At 39.2% G+C, this 16575-nt stretch overlaps 1 protein-coding gene across 5 annotated transcripts; it reads right to left on the reverse strand.

Moving 5' to 3' along the window:
• Window positions 1-243: 243 nt before the first annotated feature.
• On the reverse strand, window positions 244-16146 carry SLC30A6 (solute carrier family 30 member 6). 5 transcript variants are annotated; one of them, XM_053938491.1, is made up of 15 exons: window positions 14522-14610; window positions 13047-13197; window positions 12402-12488; window positions 11695-11779; window positions 10596-10638; window positions 8524-8589; window positions 7997-8077; window positions 6724-6759; window positions 5846-5940; window positions 5053-5101; window positions 3138-3257; window positions 2735-2837; window positions 2393-2440; window positions 1771-1839; window positions 244-762 (listed from the first exon to the last, which is right to left on the reverse strand). In XM_053938491.1, the coding sequence occupies exons 2-15, from the start codon at window positions 13137-13139 to the stop codon at window positions 265-267; spliced, it is 1473 nt and encodes a 490-aa protein (XP_053794466.1). In that variant the 5' UTR covers window positions 13140-13197; window positions 14522-14610; the 3' UTR covers window positions 244-264. The 5 variants fall into 5 exon arrangements, with proteins under 5 accessions (XP_053794466.1, XP_053794465.1, XP_053794463.1 ...); XM_053938490.1 differs by lacking the exon at window positions 14522-14610 and adding an exon at window positions 14362-14510; XM_053938488.1 differs by lacking the exons at window positions 13047-13197; window positions 14522-14610 and adding an exon at window positions 14931-16146.
• Between the last annotated feature and the right edge of the window lie 429 nt (window positions 16147-16575).

The following is a 16575-nucleotide window of genomic DNA, read 5'->3' on the forward strand; positions in this document are numbered from 1 at the left end:
AAGAAAAGTGGATAAAAAAGATGAATAGAAATAGACACCCTATAAAAACTACTTGTAAAGTATTGTAAATCTGCAAAATATCTGTGGCATTACACAGGCTACTGCTGATGCAAAGGAAAAAACTGCTATTTAACCACTTCATGAATATGAACAATGCACTTGTTCCCAGCCATTCAGAATGATGTGACATTCCAAATGTTTATAAAAATTGGGTAATAAAAGAATTAAGTCAATACCCTTAAGTATAATAAATAATGGTGTTTATTACGGTCGGGGCTGACCACGAGTGTTTGTTCCATATCTGCCTGGGACATTTGCAAAACCAGTTCTGAATCCTTGAGCTGCTCCCACTCCTGGTATTCCAAGTCCTTGATTGAGTACACTGCTGTAGGGTGCAGATCCATGATTAAACCCCAATCCATAGGGCTTTGTCTGAGTGTTTAAAAGGATGACTGGACTCACATTTTTGCCTGGTGTGTTAAAAGAGAATTCTGGTGGTGGGCTGCTGGGCTTAGCTGGAGTGGAGGTAACAGGGTTCAAATTGTCAGCAGCTTTCAAAGATGGCATTGGAATAATGTGATGATCCGAAAGGTTCAGAATATTGTTTGCAATAGGCACAGATGATAAGGTAGGTCTGATCCAGTCATCTTTGAAAATCTGAACAGTCAAGGTAGAGACCAATGTGTATAATCTGTTAGTGACATGGGCAAGTACCATTTGCTCATTTGCATCTCTCCGAATTCGGACATGGACTGATCCAGCCTAGAAAGTGATAAAAACAAGTTGGCTGTTAATTGTCACTCCAATAAAGACTCCCCACATGGATTCAAGAGGAGGCAAATTACCCTGCAGAGAATTACACAAAGACCTTTTGCAGTGGAAACTACTGACTAAATTAAGAACCTTATTACAGGATACATTCTGATCTTTCCTAATGTGTTGCTCTCTTATGAACACATCAAGAACATAATTCAGGAAAAGTGAGTCTTAGAACCAAACTATACAATATAACATGTGTTGGCAGGAAAGGCAACAACTGGAGAAAAATGGCTCAAAAGAACAAAGTGCAAATTTAGGCATAAGTGGCAGAACAGTAAACTGAAAGCTATTTTTACATCAGAAAAAGAGAACAGATGCCTTTTTTGCTATTTTAAGAAGGGTAGCATACTGTAAGAAACCAGCAAAGAAATATTCTAAGTCTTAATTTTCCAGCTGTCACAAAATACCTGCATCAACTTAGGAATAACCAAGTTCTGTGTAATCATTCTGTATCACAAAAAATACCCCTTCATTTCTTTCAGCTTACAGAATTATTGCTACACAACTGTAATTATTCTCTTCTACCTTCTGCCCTAGAAATGCTGAAAACATGATTCTACTGTCTATTGAAGGCCTTTGGTGCTTGAAGGGCTACAGTTATTTCTCTCTTCCTAGATAATTTACACTAACACCCCATTTTGAAAAATGTTTTTTCCATTGTTTGTCATTTTCTTCACTCCAAAATATGAAAGAAATCTACAGTTGCAAAAATGCATGCTTTAAGCCAGAACTGCAGTATACATTAATAATATTAACCAACAACAAAGCTTTAAAAAAATGTAAAGGACAGAGGAAGAGAAGTTTTGCAATAAAGCACCTGGACTGAGTACTAACTCCATCACATCTTTTTATAGTTAATATTTCAGAAGAAATATCTTACTTTATGTAAATTTTAAAAATAAAGTAGTATCTGACAACAAAGCCTAGAAAGTTAATAAGGGCATAACTTACCAAAGTGCCAAAACCTAATGTCCAGAAATGCTCATTTCGAACTTCCAACACACCATCCAAAGTTGAAACCTAATTTTACACAAACATCCACAAATATGAAAATAAATTAGAAGTTTCAAATCCCTTTAGAAATGTATTTTTGTACAAAACTGAATTACAAATAATTTTCAGTAGTGAAATAAAAACTCCATACAGAGAACAGATGATGTCTGTTAATGTCACTAATGCTTATCTAACGCACTTGTGCTACCCTTAAACACCCAAATCAATCAAAAAAGTTTTAAGAAACGTATTTCAAGTAACTCTTGCTGCCAAACTGAAGTATGTTCTCATCTTGTCATGCTGTAATTCAACACCTGTACTCCTTTTCCTCCTTCAACTCACATTTGTAAACCACTTCAATAGTAGCTCAAATTTAAATAAAAACAGCCTGCACTACTTAAATAGATTTGTTCCAGATACCTAAAAGACAGTATTCATCTTGGAAAGCAAGATTCATATTTTCTATATGCCGCTAAAAAAATAATTTTAGCAAATTTCTTGGACTGGTCAGAAAAATTCTTCACATTCCTGAATGCTTATTAGCTGTACACACTGTGCTATGTCTTATACACTGACTTACCTCTCTAAGAAGTTTATCTAACTGGCCAATCACATGAGGTGGAGTTGTCTTCAAAAAGAAGAAGTAAAGAAAATACAAGTTATAATAAAGATTAACTGGTCCTGTTGAACTAAGAGAGCCTTTAAGTCTGGTCTACCCACACAAGAGACCAATGGCATTTTCATTAAAATCTTATGACTTCGTGATGCATATTTGCACAACCTTTAACATTCTTGTAGCACATCACAAATTCCCATAGGAATATTTCCTATTTGCAAGCTTAAAACAGATTTTAAGGGTTTTTTTTAAAATGAGGCCAGTTAACAAAACCACAAAATCTGTTGATTTGTAAGGCTGCCTTACCTGGAGTAGTACTTTCCCGCTGTAGACACTCATGGGATACATGGTACCAAATGTCATCAAAGCAATTGCTATAGCAGAGGCTGTGTCCACAGCAAAATAATTGCTAGGGAGAAAGAGCAATTTTAAAGAAACACTGGTATATACATTTTTGAAAGGCAGAACAACTTACTTATGATTTTTTTCTCATTCTTTTAAATTATATAAGCTTACAGAATTTTACACATACTAATCTCATTTGAACTCTCATTCATCTTGGACAATAGACAGATACATCCACAGAGTTGCAATGCCATTCATATAAAATGCAGCTCTACATCAAACCATTGCTTTCATGTAAAAAATGTATTTTCCCACAGACTGGATAAAAAAAGAGCTACTGTTTTAAAACAACAACTGCACATACTTGATTTCAATGAGCATATATGTAATGCAAAGAGCCAGAGCTCCAGCAATATCAATCAAGACAAAAGGGTTCATCCGTGGCAGAAAGATGCTACTCAATCCTGGGATGATTCCACAAATACTGCAACAAAACAGAAAAAGCAGTTGTCAGCCAGCTTTCATCACTACTTTGAAATTCCAAAATTACACACATCATTTAGCATTTGACTTCTAACACACCTTGCCATAGCATATGGCATCATAGCATATGATGAGCACTGTAAAGGCCCCACTAATTCTGCTCAAATGCTGCTGTCAGCAAAAATTAATCATGTGTTTTTTTCTGGGAACACAGCTCTTATGATATAGCTGTATCAGCTGTCCACAACACAAGTGCTTCAAGGGTTCAATACTGGTATTACAGAGATGTACATAGCGAGAGATTTGTGTATCACCTGTCTTCAATTCATCTGCCAGCTTGGCGTGGAAAAGCATCCTAAAGTCAAAGCTAACTAATTCATGGAGTCTGAAAGGAGGAAGCAGACCAGCTAGTTGCATAAGAGGAGACCAAAAAATGCATGAGGGAATGCTGGGAAAATTACTTATTTATAGCTATTTCCTGTCAATGAGAGTATGAAGAGCGAAAGGAGTTTCTGTACTTCCCACTGTGCATGTCATGTCCTGGAAAATTTCAAGGCAAAGACAACATGAAATGTTTTGTTGCTATGGTTAAAGCCAACATCTGTTTAGACATCATGTGCTGGCCTGCTTTTGTAAGAATTTTAATCAATATAATTATATACAGGTGCAGATATTTTTAATCAGCATTGCTTCACATAACACATCTGAAATAGCTCCATACATACTAATACTATTTTTTTTTTCTTATTGGTTTAACTGTATACAGGCTATCTCAAAACCCAGTAGAAATTATATTACTCTTGATCTGGGACCCCTTCAAGTTATCTATCAGTGTCCTTCCCCTTAAAACTGCATTTCTAGACCAGTAAGAGGAAAGCTGTGCTACTGTCTGTGATTGGTATCCACCTTTTTTTGCTTTTACAGTAAAACTTGGGCAAGCTAATTATTAGTCTTCCAAGAATATTTCACAGATTTTGGTTCTGATGCTGTAACATCTTATACCCATATAAAATCAATTCTTCTGTTATCAAGTCAGCATTCTCTGCTTTCCTTAACTGTAAAAAAGATCACAAGATGCATAAACAGATGGGTTTTGAAGCATACTTAACGTGTTTTACAACTTGGTTTAACATTTTTCTTTTGATACTGACAGATAGTTGGAAGAATGTGTATGGATTAAAATAAACTTCCCCAACATCTGACAAAACTATTTGCAAACAATGTTATCTTGCATTCAGATATTCAATACAAGCAAGACAGTTAACAGACAAGATGAATGAGCAACACTGCTTATATCCCTGGAAGACATGGACTTTCCAGCTTCCTGCTGGACAGGTGAGGAGTTTCCATAGCTATGGTTCAGTGAGTAACCTGTTTCATATATCACATTTAAACTCAACCATCTGAATAATTTGTTCAGCCCACAAAGTAAATAAACATGAATTATAAAATATATCACTCAGTAATGCATGTTGTGAAATGCAGTTCATGTATGTACAGGATAATGCTAGTTTTCCTATTTTCACCCAAAGAGAATTACATACAATGTACTGAACATAAATACTCAAAAGAAAAGCTATCCAGAAAGATGTATTTCTGTTAGATTCATGTATCTGGGAAATACGGGAGACAATATTTGTTCCAGAGTTCATACATGAGACCTACAGTAGGTAAAGCTATTTTAAAAGCTCTAATACAAGTTTATGCACCTCAATACCCCTCCAAAATGTTATCATAACAAAACCAACACTGCCTTCCAGAAGCTAATGATTTTGAAAAACAATATAAAGCTTCACCTTCTACTAAGATCTGCAACATGTTCCTGAAGCCAACTTGTGCTGGCAGCTGCAAAAGAAAGAAAGTAATAAAGTTACCACAATTTTAAATACCATTTTAAAGTTACCACATTTTAAAGCAGACATAAGTTTTATTTTAAGGGAAGAATTCAATAAATACAGTGTGAATGAGTAAATATATCTCAACAGATACCCTGGCACTTGAAAAAAGCCCCAAGTCTGACTTTTCCAGGCAGCAAGTACAACATCTATCTTTCATAATAATCTGAACTGATTAAATACAAATATAATTGCAGGTTATAACCATTATCTTTTATATAATATAGTGTAAAATAGATATTTATAACTATGGACAATTTACAATTGCAGGAATGACTGCAAACTACTCCACAATGAAAAAGGTAAAAGAGATTTTACAAAGAACTATTGCATTAACTTATTTCTGAATCCATTAATACATCCATAAAATGTGTTGAAAGTTCTGGTATCTGTCACATGATCTTCACTGGTTGAATTTAAAAGATTGAAAATAAAGGATACTGCAGCACTAAAATAATACTTGGTTTATCATACTAACGACCTCAGACTACTCAGAACCTTCTAAGCAAACTGGAGTTGAAAATCAGACGGCGATTCTACTGCACAAAGTTACATTAACAGAGGTAATAGTAATATAGTAATATACCCAATACACCCAATAGTTAAGAAAATTACCAGACAAGTTATACCTTGCTAAAATAGGAACATTAACATTTTTTTCTCAATTCTTGTTACAGTCTAATTTATCACATACCTTCAGAGACATAAGCAAAAGGCTTATTCTTAATGGAAAGCATTGTAAATAAGTTGAAAAAGAGAGCCACAAAAGTACCAACCAGCAGTCGTCCCCTAGGGAGGGGGAAAAAAGTGTCTTAATTTCCCATCATTACAGAACATGCCATCAAGCTGTAACTACCAATAACAGTATCCAAATATTTTGCTTGGTTTCCTTCACTGAGGCTGAAAACCAGTAGGATAAACTAGTGTAATACTTAATAACCAGCAGTGTATTATCGTTGTAAGGGTTATACGAGATCACTGAACTTCGTACATTATTGTTACCACATAACATTGAGTAACAGCTCTTAACTAACTGCATACATGCACACACATATCTATTTGCCCTTTGAAGATACAAACATACTGTCCCCTCAGCAGCACAGCTAAGAAGCTCAGCATTCAATGGAATTATGCCATATACCCCAGCCTTCTTCTAGAACTATTTCAACATATGTCACTTGTCCCATTCCTTTGACCCATAACACCTTCTTTTCCTCTCCCCGTGGTCTTTATAGCCTAAACCCTCTTTGCAAAACCTTCAGTTCCCTGTTGACCACAGCATCCTTCCCCCCAGATACCAGGCCTTCCAAGAGGCCACAAGAAACAAAAGGAACTGAACGAGGAAAAGAAGCAATGTGTAGTTAGATCACTATTTGAGATAACATGAGCATTAAATTTCAATTGTACCTTGAAAAGAACCATTTGCAGTACAGCTTGCACAGGGTTTGAAACAAATACCAAGGCACCAAAAGCAATTTGGTACTGAAAGTACTTGCATAATAATATATGCTAGATAACAATTAGAAACATAAAAGGACAACACATATTTTATACGTCAAAAGAATTTCTTACGTGTGTATCTCAGGCTGTTCCAGAAACCGCTCCGCACTACAAAGAATTGAAAATTTGAGTTATATTCATACATAAAGCCTTGATATCTGCAGCATGTTTTTACAGTTCCTTATCATTAGCTGCAATTCATAAACAAAATCTGATAAAGTACTGCAAAAAATTGATTGCTTAAATAAACACAGAAACTTTCATAAGCAATGACAGCATTTAACACTGAATCAAAGCAGATGTGATTTAGATTTCCCAAATATTTCCAAACTGTGCCACATATGTGGTAGCTACCATGAATGCTGACTATATGATAAAAATATGCTTCTAAATGAACATGCAAAATAATACTGTTACTGGCACCACCACCAGTCTTGGTGACCACAACAAACTAAGTGTGAAATTCCTGACTTACAGCCTCACACTAAGCAAGGTCAAATAAAGTAGACATTGGATACTGTGGTGGAGATACAGATCTTTTTTCACCCACCACTGAGTTAACAAATGAGCTTCAGCTGTAACAGAAAAACCTGCTAAGTTTGTGGAATTTCCTAAAATTGATGTTGGAATATTTGGAGGTTTTCACAGAGGGTGATTCATTCCAGTGGACTGTCACTTCAATATATTGACCTTATAGTACAAAGTTACTAAGTTATTAATACAGCCCATTACACAGAAAATAGAGCACTTGAATAAAATAAGGGAAGGTATACTGCTGCAGTTTTAAATTCCAGATGTTAACAAAAGCCTCTTCATCTTTAAAAACTAAAATAATGTTTTAGGCTAACCTCCTGAAATACAAATGCTTCCAAGTATAGATGGTATGGCAAATTAATACTTGAGCAAACTTTGAGGGAGTAAAGAAGTTGATGCTTTAAACATTCAGCTCCTTGATATATTATGAAGCTGCTTTGACTTCAAAAAGTAACAGAAGTAAAACCAAAATACTTTTATTTGTTAATGAGCTTAAAAAGTCAAGATGTATAAGGAAAAGCATTAAATTAATTAGGTAACCTTTTGGAAAAAGTATTTGTAAAATCATTAAATCTTTCCCTAGAGAGCTTTTTAAGAACATTTATCAATTTCCATCTTTACATCTAAAAGCCTACATGTAGTGTAATAAATGTAAGGAAGCAGTAAGGTTTACCTATATTTTTTTAAAATCTTTGAGTTTTTCCTAAACTATGTCTTTACATACAGCACTCGTAGAATGTATGTGCTTTTGGTTGATCTGGACTGTATCTTCATATGTTAAAAAATTAAAGAAAACAATACATAACCCTACCTTTCTTTCAGTATAAAAAGAGCACCAAGCTGTGCCAGAACTGTAGATGCAAATACAGCTAGAACTTCAAACCTTTCAAACCTGAAATTTGAGAATTAAGTTTAGAAGCACTGAACAATGAACAATGCATCCAAGAGAATCTTTTCTGCGCAAGAACCCGCAGGATACACCTACTTTTTCCAATTTATTCAACAGCAGACTGATGGGAACAAAGTTTTATGGAAGAGTCAGTATTTTCAGTTTCTTTTAACACTCCACTTATTAGAGACACCTTAAAATTAAGCATTTCTTAATTCTTCTTGCTGTCTGTCAGAGACACCTTAAAATTAAGCATTTCTTAGTTATTCTTCTTGTTCATCCCCCACTCCATAATTGTTCTTTATTACATAAAGTCTTGGCCCTCCTCATTTTTAGGCTCTTTCATATACAGAGTGTTACTGATGGCTGTTTGGGGACCCAGGCAATGACAGTGAGCAATGTATGAAATGCTGTATTATCAAACATTACATCTTGTTATTAGTACTTACCCAAATGAATACACTGGGCTGGGTTTCTTCATCATTACCCAGTAGCTTATTAGACATGTTACCAAACTGAAAAAAGGAGGAGAATTAGACTGTGATAAATAACAGCAGCCTTTACAAACTGCACAATCTACAAATGCACACTCGAGCCACCAGAACTCAACAAACGAATGCAGCCACATCTTGCCCTGAACTCAACCTCCATCACTGTCACAGTGATGTTCCAAATGCTCCTCATGTGCTTTCTGAACTTGCCTAGAAATGCTGTAACATGAGAAATGCTGCTTAAATGAGAAGGAAGCTGATAAGCAAGACAGAAGAATGAAAGAAAAAGCAAAGAAATCTCTCCATTAAAGTCTTCTTTTAGAGATATACCATGAATTAGATTTGGTACTCTAGAGTAAGTCTCAGGCCACACCAAGTATTGCCTTTCTTTTTCACGGTGTAATTTCTCTATGTATACGGCCAAAACAGATTAACTTTCTTTGGCTGCATTCACCTACACAAGCTCTAATCTAACTGGCCATTCACAGACAGCCACAGGTCCCTCTTGCTATCTTCTGTCCAAATTTTTCTCTCATACTGAACATCTAGAATTCCAATTATTTTGGAATCTCCATGGTAATAGTCAGAATGTTTCAAGGATGAGTATAGTTTTCTCTATTTTTCCTCTGTTGAACGATTTTTTCTCTATTGAACAATTTTTCAACTGGAATCCACATAGATTCAGTGCCATCTGTGCTTTCATGCAGTCCTTTTGTAAATAGTAACAATGTTAAATCAGATGGATCAAGAACTCATCCCTACAACTGATGAACAATCCTCACAACTTGATTCTCAGCTGTGTAGAATAAAAGTAAAAGCACAGGAATCAATACTGTTCATATACAAAGCCGTGAACTCATTCTCAGTAAGACTAGTATATGCAACCAGGTAATGACAAAAAGAAAGAAGCAGAAATTGATTTTTGCAGCAGAATTACTGAGCACTGTTCTCCGTTACAGCAAATCAAAATTCTTGAAAGAGATTGCTGTGAGTTAGAATAATCTTCTAGTCCAACCCTTAATTAACCTAAGACAGGAGTGCCAGGGGTGTTTCACCTCCTCCTAAAACTAAAAGAAAAAAAATTTCCCTATGAATGGGAAGTACAACATCAACACTTTCCCCAATTTCCCCAAGGTATTCCCAAAAAAGGTATTTTGAGTCAAGACAACAAAAATTCAGTAGATACAAAATTCTAAGAGAAAGACAAGATTCATTAGAGTTAAATCTTAATTCTAATGCAGTCACAGATCAATTTTTTGTGCCTATCCCAGCAAATAATTTTTGTTTCTCCATGTTTGCTGATGTTGTTTATGAATGTTTTACTGCAAGTCAGATAAGTTAGAGTATGTAGTGGACATATGTATAACTCAGAAAGCTGATCTATACCTTTTATAAGATAGTGAGATAGCAAGGAAGATAATGTAGGTTAATATTTTAAAAATACATACATTTTATTTCCCAAGCACCACTACCATTTTGTATCTTAGATAAGAACTGAATATATTTCATGTCTGTATTATCCCTATTACCAAAAGTGTTCAGAACTATCATATTAAAAGTATAATTTTGTTAGAACACAAGAAAAATGCTGAAAATATCTAATGACCTTATGTACAGAGTGCTTGGTATCTAGCTTGCGAAATATTTTTGAAATAGAATTACATGCTTCTTGTTTCCTGATGTTAAAACTGAGCGTTACTTCACAATCAGTGATTATGGCATTAGGAAAATGTTCTGAGAGAACAACCAGACAACAGTTTTGTGCCATATTGTTTTATGTTGTCACACATTTGCACAGAGAAATCTATGACTGAACTGATCAGTTACTAGTCATTCTCAGTATAGCTATGATGGGGTTTACAATCTACTTATTGTGTGCAATTTTATACTCATTTAAGCTATATTTAAACCAATTACTGTTTCTATACTGATGACTAAGTTACATGACTTTGAAACTGTAAGTAAATTTTAAATGTATAGAAATCTACCAACAAAATTAGCAGTAAGAAAAAATGGGAAAAAAAACTCACCTGAAAAGGTCAAAGATTGTCAAATATGTGTAAGCAGTTAAAGCTGTAAAGAAAAGTAAATATTAAAATTTAATACTTTATTTTTCAATGCAAAAATCACTTGTATTTCAAGTCCCTTTTGTGCAGCTCTTTCCAGTCTTCTAACTACATAAACTGTCTCTGCTGATAGAACAAGTTTCTGTTATTCTAAAGACACCAATATATTTAATGTCATAAGCAGGCTGATTATGGCAATCTTAATTCAACTAAAGCATGTAATAAAGCCCAGATACAAAAGGTATCACATTTGTGACTAAGTTGTGACTTGGAATTTAGGTACTGGAAAGTCAGGAGATCTTCCAGAAACACATCACTTACCAAAATAAGAGATCTCTTATGTGCTTTATTGCAGTGAAAAGTAGGTTGAATGGAATATTTTACTTGTTTTGCATCTCTAACCTATCTTGAAACTGTAAGAAAACCTGCACCAAAAATTAAAAACTAAAATAGCATTCTATTCTTAGTGCAGGTGATGGGAAGCACATTGAAGCCCTTATCCAAAAGCAGAAGGCAAACAAACTGCACTGGGTCTGGCTGATCTGGAGCTCATTTCTCCACAGCAGCCCTCACAGTGCTGTGCTTTGCAGTGGCAGCTACGGAAGTGTTGAGAACACTTCAGTGTTCTGGCTACTGCTGAGCTTTCCTTGGAAGCAAAGAAGTCTTAAGCCTTTTCCACACTACAAACATCCTCATTCAACTGCAAGTGAGGGTCTCTGCATGTCACTGGTGCTACTTATACAAGGAACAGGTTTGAGGACTAGTAACTCAAAAGTCTACTGGTTTTCAGTCTTAAAGATGAGGAAGCTACTGCAGGAAACAAACGACCAACAGGACTGAAAAACTGTGCAAACTTTGAAGGACTTCCACCCACTCAAACTTGTCTGTGAAAATTGCTTTGAAGCTGACTGTGGCAAATCAAAAGGAAGCACTTTCTGCACCTGGCTGTGCAAACCCCTAACTCCATTAAGTACTGGATTTGGCTTTTTCAGTCAGCTGGATCTCCACAATCTAAGAAACAGATGGTAGTTTGTTGTAGTTTCAGTACACGAGAGCCACCTACCTATGCTGTTTGTAGAGCTGCACCACATGAGCAGGAAGCCAATACATATTAAATTTATAGCACCAAACAGTAAAATCTTCCAGGACTGTTGATGAGAATAAATATGTATTTTACACCTTCTAAAATTTACAAGACAGAAATATATCTATCTGGTCTTAAAAAACAATATTGCAGTACTTGGTCATGCAAACAGAACTGGCTTCTCTTCCCTCCCAAAAATTCACCACTCATTTCAGAACAGCAAGCTCTTAGTCTATTTTAAACTCCACAGGTTATTTTAAAACTCATTAAAACTCATTAAAACATGAATGCCACCATGCCTAAAATACCTTTTTGGTCTTAAAAAAAACCCCAATCATCTATAATATTTGCATTTTATGACAGCACACAGCATCTGACTTTTGAAGACCAACTTGTGCAACTTTGTATTAATGGGTTCCTTTATTTGTGCTGAAACTTTGGTCCCAGAAACATCTCAACACATTCAGTTTACAGTTCCACTGAACCCATCAGACATAAGTATAATTCTGGAGAACACTAATTCACAGGGACAATGTACACAAGCAATACAGCTTCAAAGAGATGTTTTTTTTAAGCACAGCTAGAAAAATTCAAAGAAAAAAATTCAGAATATACTTAATAGTGTATCTTAACTTACTACACTAATGTATTTTATTATAGTTATGATTTTTTTAAGCAACACTTACCCTTCTGTCTGCTGCAACCAACCTAAATTCATGTGTTAACTTTCCAACCAATGATCTCTGTGATTTGCGGAACAGGTGTATTGTCCCCTTAAAAAAAAAAATCAACAGTTTAATTAAAAAAATTACTTAAACCATAATTTTAATTAGCAAAAAGGAAATCTTCATTTATGAACTATTTTCACAATTAAATCAAAGACTCAGGTGAATTTTTTGTTAACCAGAAACTTTATCACAAACTTAAAACTCAACCATATTTTGGTAACCATCTCACATGGTCTATTATATTAGAAAATGACATATTACTTAGAATCAAGCTTCATTTAGACATAATCCAGAAAAGACACTAAAGTATCACTTAAAGAGTGGGTTTTAACTTTTATTTAGATGAAACTACTACAAGATAGTCTGAAAATACAAATATTTTTCTTCATCAAAGCACACTTCCCACCCAAAGGCAATGGATTTATCAAACAGGAAAATATTGTTTATAGATCTATAAAGGAGAACCCACCACTGAAGTAAAAACAATGCTGGTGATGTGGTGGACACAAGGCCAGTAACAAAATGAGACATACCAACAATCAAATGGCTGCTACATGGCTCTCCTGCAAGCATGACAGGGAGCAGACTACCAGAGAAATTCACCTGCCATGACACTTGTCTCCCTTTCCTCGGAGGGTCCAATCTTCTGGTTGTCCTCTGTTCTGCTCTCCCCTCAAAGAAGTAAGCTTTCCACATGAAAAGCCCTTCTGATTTGCAATACAAATTTGTGGACTTTTAGTGGATGGTCAGTCACCTGCAGCAGTTTGGGGCCAGATGAAATAAGGCTTGATTTTAAGCTACCACACCTTAGCTGCCAGCAGAAGGCAAAAGGACATACTAATGGGCTCTTCACTAAAATAAATTTCATTTCAGACATTTTGTCAACACAGCTGCATTTCATATTATCTGAGAAATACTAGTGTGCCACGAATTAAACTTCTTTAAGCACTACTACAGATCGCAAGTTTAGCGCATCTGGGACAAAACACTGGCACCTACTCTTTTCTTTATTAGCAAATCATTACATGATCATTTTAATTCTAGACATGTGCAGGACACCAGAACACCTTGGAAAGCTTTTCTAACAGGCAGTGGACAGCCTGCTTATGAAAGCTGCTGTGTTACAGAATCACAAAGAATCACAGAATATCCTGAGTTGGAAGGGAGCCACAAAGATCATAGAAGTCCAGCTCCTGGCCCTGCACAGGACACCCCAGAGTCACACCATGTGCCTCAGAGCATTGTCCAAACACTTCTTGAGCTCTGTCAGGCTGATGCTGTGACCACTTCCTTGGGGAGCTGTTCCAGTGCCCAGCCACTTTCTGGGTGAAGAAACTTTTCCTGATATCCACCCTAAACCTCCCTGACACAACTTCAGGCCATTCCCTCGGGTTCTGTCACTGGGCACCGCAGAGCAGAGATCAGTGCCTGTCCCTCCTCTTCCTCTCACGAGGAAGGTGTAACTGTAGTGAGGTCTGCCCTCAGTCCCCTGAGGCTGAACAGACCAAGTGACCTCAGCCACTTCTCACACGGCTTCCCCTCCAGACCCTTCACATCTCTGCAGCCCTCCTTGTCGCCTTTGCGCCCACTGCTCTCCCGCGCTGTTGGCGCTGTGTCCATTGCCCAGCCACACCTCCCTGCTTACAAGGGATGCCGCGCATCAGAGCTGTGCACTCTGTGCCACAGGGGACCTGTGCAAACTCACGCAGGCCACAGCCCACCCCTGGAAGCAAGCTGCAGCTCAGCACGTGTTGCACCCCGGCGTTAAGGCATCCCTAGATCCTACAGCTCTGCCGAGAGCTCGGTGCTGCGCAGGGCGGCTGCCCCACACCTCAGCCAGCCCCTGAGGTGCTACAAGAGCTCCAGAAGACGGGTTTCTGCAGCCAGCGGCACTGTCTGCTCCAACAGGCGACAGCACCTGTTATGGATACCGATGTCACTCGGCACGACAAGGGGACATTTCGCCTCCCAGATGAACACGCACACGCGGCGGTCGTTCCCAACAGATCGGGGTTTCGTCGTTGAGAAGCGAGCCACGGAGTGACAGCCCCGACACCGCGGAGCAAGTGCACTATAACCTGTTTGTCCTGCGGCGAGTCCCAGCTCCCTGACCGGTGTGCCGCTGAAGGAGAACTCCGAGGCTCAGACCGCAGCCCGGCGACCCCGTTCGAGAGGCAGCCCCGGCACAGGAGCCCCCCACGGCCCCGGCACCCAGCCGGGCCCCGCCCGCGCTGCCGGCCGGCCGCGGCCCGGTGACGGCGCTCGAGGGGCGGGCGGAGAGCCCCGAGGAGGAAACACCGCACGGGCAGCGACGCCCCGCGCTGCCCCGCGCTGCCCCCGGGCCCGTTACGGGCCGCGCCGGCCCGGATGCCCCGCGGCGCCGCCGCCACGGCGAGGCAGCGAGCGCTTCCAGCAGCCTCCGCAGGCCGTGTTCCACGCACGGCTTTCCTTCCCCTTCCCTCCTTGCCCCCAGCAGGGGCCACTCACCATATTACTCCCCGCAGCGGAAGAGACGGCGCCATGCGAGGCCGGAAGGGGCGGGAGAGGTTCCCGTCGCCGCGGCAACCAGCGGGCCCGGCGGGACACGTGGCGGAAGCGGCGCCCGGCGGGAGCCGCCTGCGGCTCCGTCCCGATCCCGATCCCGCGGGATGTGCGGCCCAAGCCGCCCTTCCCTCGCTCCTCCCCAGCCGGCGGCAGGCTGAGGCGGAGGCCCGCCTTGGGATATAAAGGTCTTGTCTGCCGCCTCGCCGTACTTCTGCCGTTCATCTGCCCGCTGCTTTCGAAAGCCCAAGGAAAAGGCTCCCACGGGTGGTACCACCACAGATCAGAGCCCAGCCTATGACCAAACACCACCGTGTCAACTAGACCACAGCACTGCGTGCCACGTCCGGTCTTTCCTTTAAACACCTTCAGGGATGGTGACTCCACCACTTCCCGGGCAGCCTTTCCAATATCTAATCACCCTTTCTGTGAAGATATTCTTCCTAGTATTCAACCTAAACCTCCCATGGCACAGCTTAAGAGTGTCGTAGTCCTAGGCCTATCATAGTCTGTCACGATACTCCACTACAGCAATTCCACAAGGATGGGTTTGCTTCCCAGTACGAGCATTCATTCCTCAGTCCCCACCGGCAGCCCCCGCCCTGCCGCGGTACCCGGCGTTAAGGGCACTCAGGACACAGCCTGCAAAAGGCATTTCTTCTCCCCAGCAAAACCCCCAAAGGACAGCAGCTCTCCAAACTACAGGAATTATGTTGAAAATTTAGTCACTGTTGTGTGCCGAGATTCGTGGAAGTGCTCCCGTTGCTCTGAATATGATGGACATTAGAAGCATCACAGTCCAGAGGAGGGATCCAGCCTCATCCCAGAGCCAGCTGCTATCCCATCCCAGAGCCAGCTGCTATCCCATCCCAGAGCCAGCTGCTATCCGAAGCAGACTTTGAGAGAGGATTCTGCTACTGCCTACTGCTACCGAGGCTCGGGAACGCCGGGACACGAGGTGACAGCGATCCCCTGGGGTGGGTGGCCAGCAGGTGGCTTCACTGTGCCCAGAAGCTCCTGTCAGAGGGAATGTGTACGGCAGGACCGCTTTGCATGGAAAGTACAACGAAATCCAGAACAGAAGTCATCTTGGAAGTTGGGATAGCTCTGAAAAATTGTGTTGCAAAGCACCTGCATGGGATGGAATGTACTGAAATATTTAATCGCAAAAGAGCTTATTTATTATTTATTATTATTTGCAAAGTAAGAGGAAAAGAGAGGAATAAAAATTGAAGTGAGATATTTTATTAAGACAGGTTATTGTGCCTAGGAAGAAACTTGAAACAACCTCCTGTAACACTGCCTTAATCTTTGTTCTTTTAAAGAGTCTATTCAGTTCTCCAGTACCTATAGTTAAAAATGTTATTTGCACCTCACCTGTTCTGTACAACATACCAAAATATTTACCTGACTGTGGGTGAGAGAGAGGCCTATACATCAAATTAAACCAGGAACAAGCCAGTCTTTAATCTGCTTCACAGTTAGTGTGCTTCACAATTAAGTTGTGTGCATTGTCTCCTGTCCCTGTGCATTTGCAGAGGGTGTGATTTTATTATTGATTAAAAAAAAGATAAAATAATTTTTATTTTCC

Source organism: Vidua chalybeata, chromosome 3, assembly GCF_026979565.1.
Source record: "Vidua chalybeata isolate OUT-0048 chromosome 3, bVidCha1 merged haplotype, whole genome shotgun sequence".
Lineage (NCBI taxonomy): Eukaryota > Metazoa > Chordata > Aves > Passeriformes > Viduidae > Vidua > Vidua chalybeata.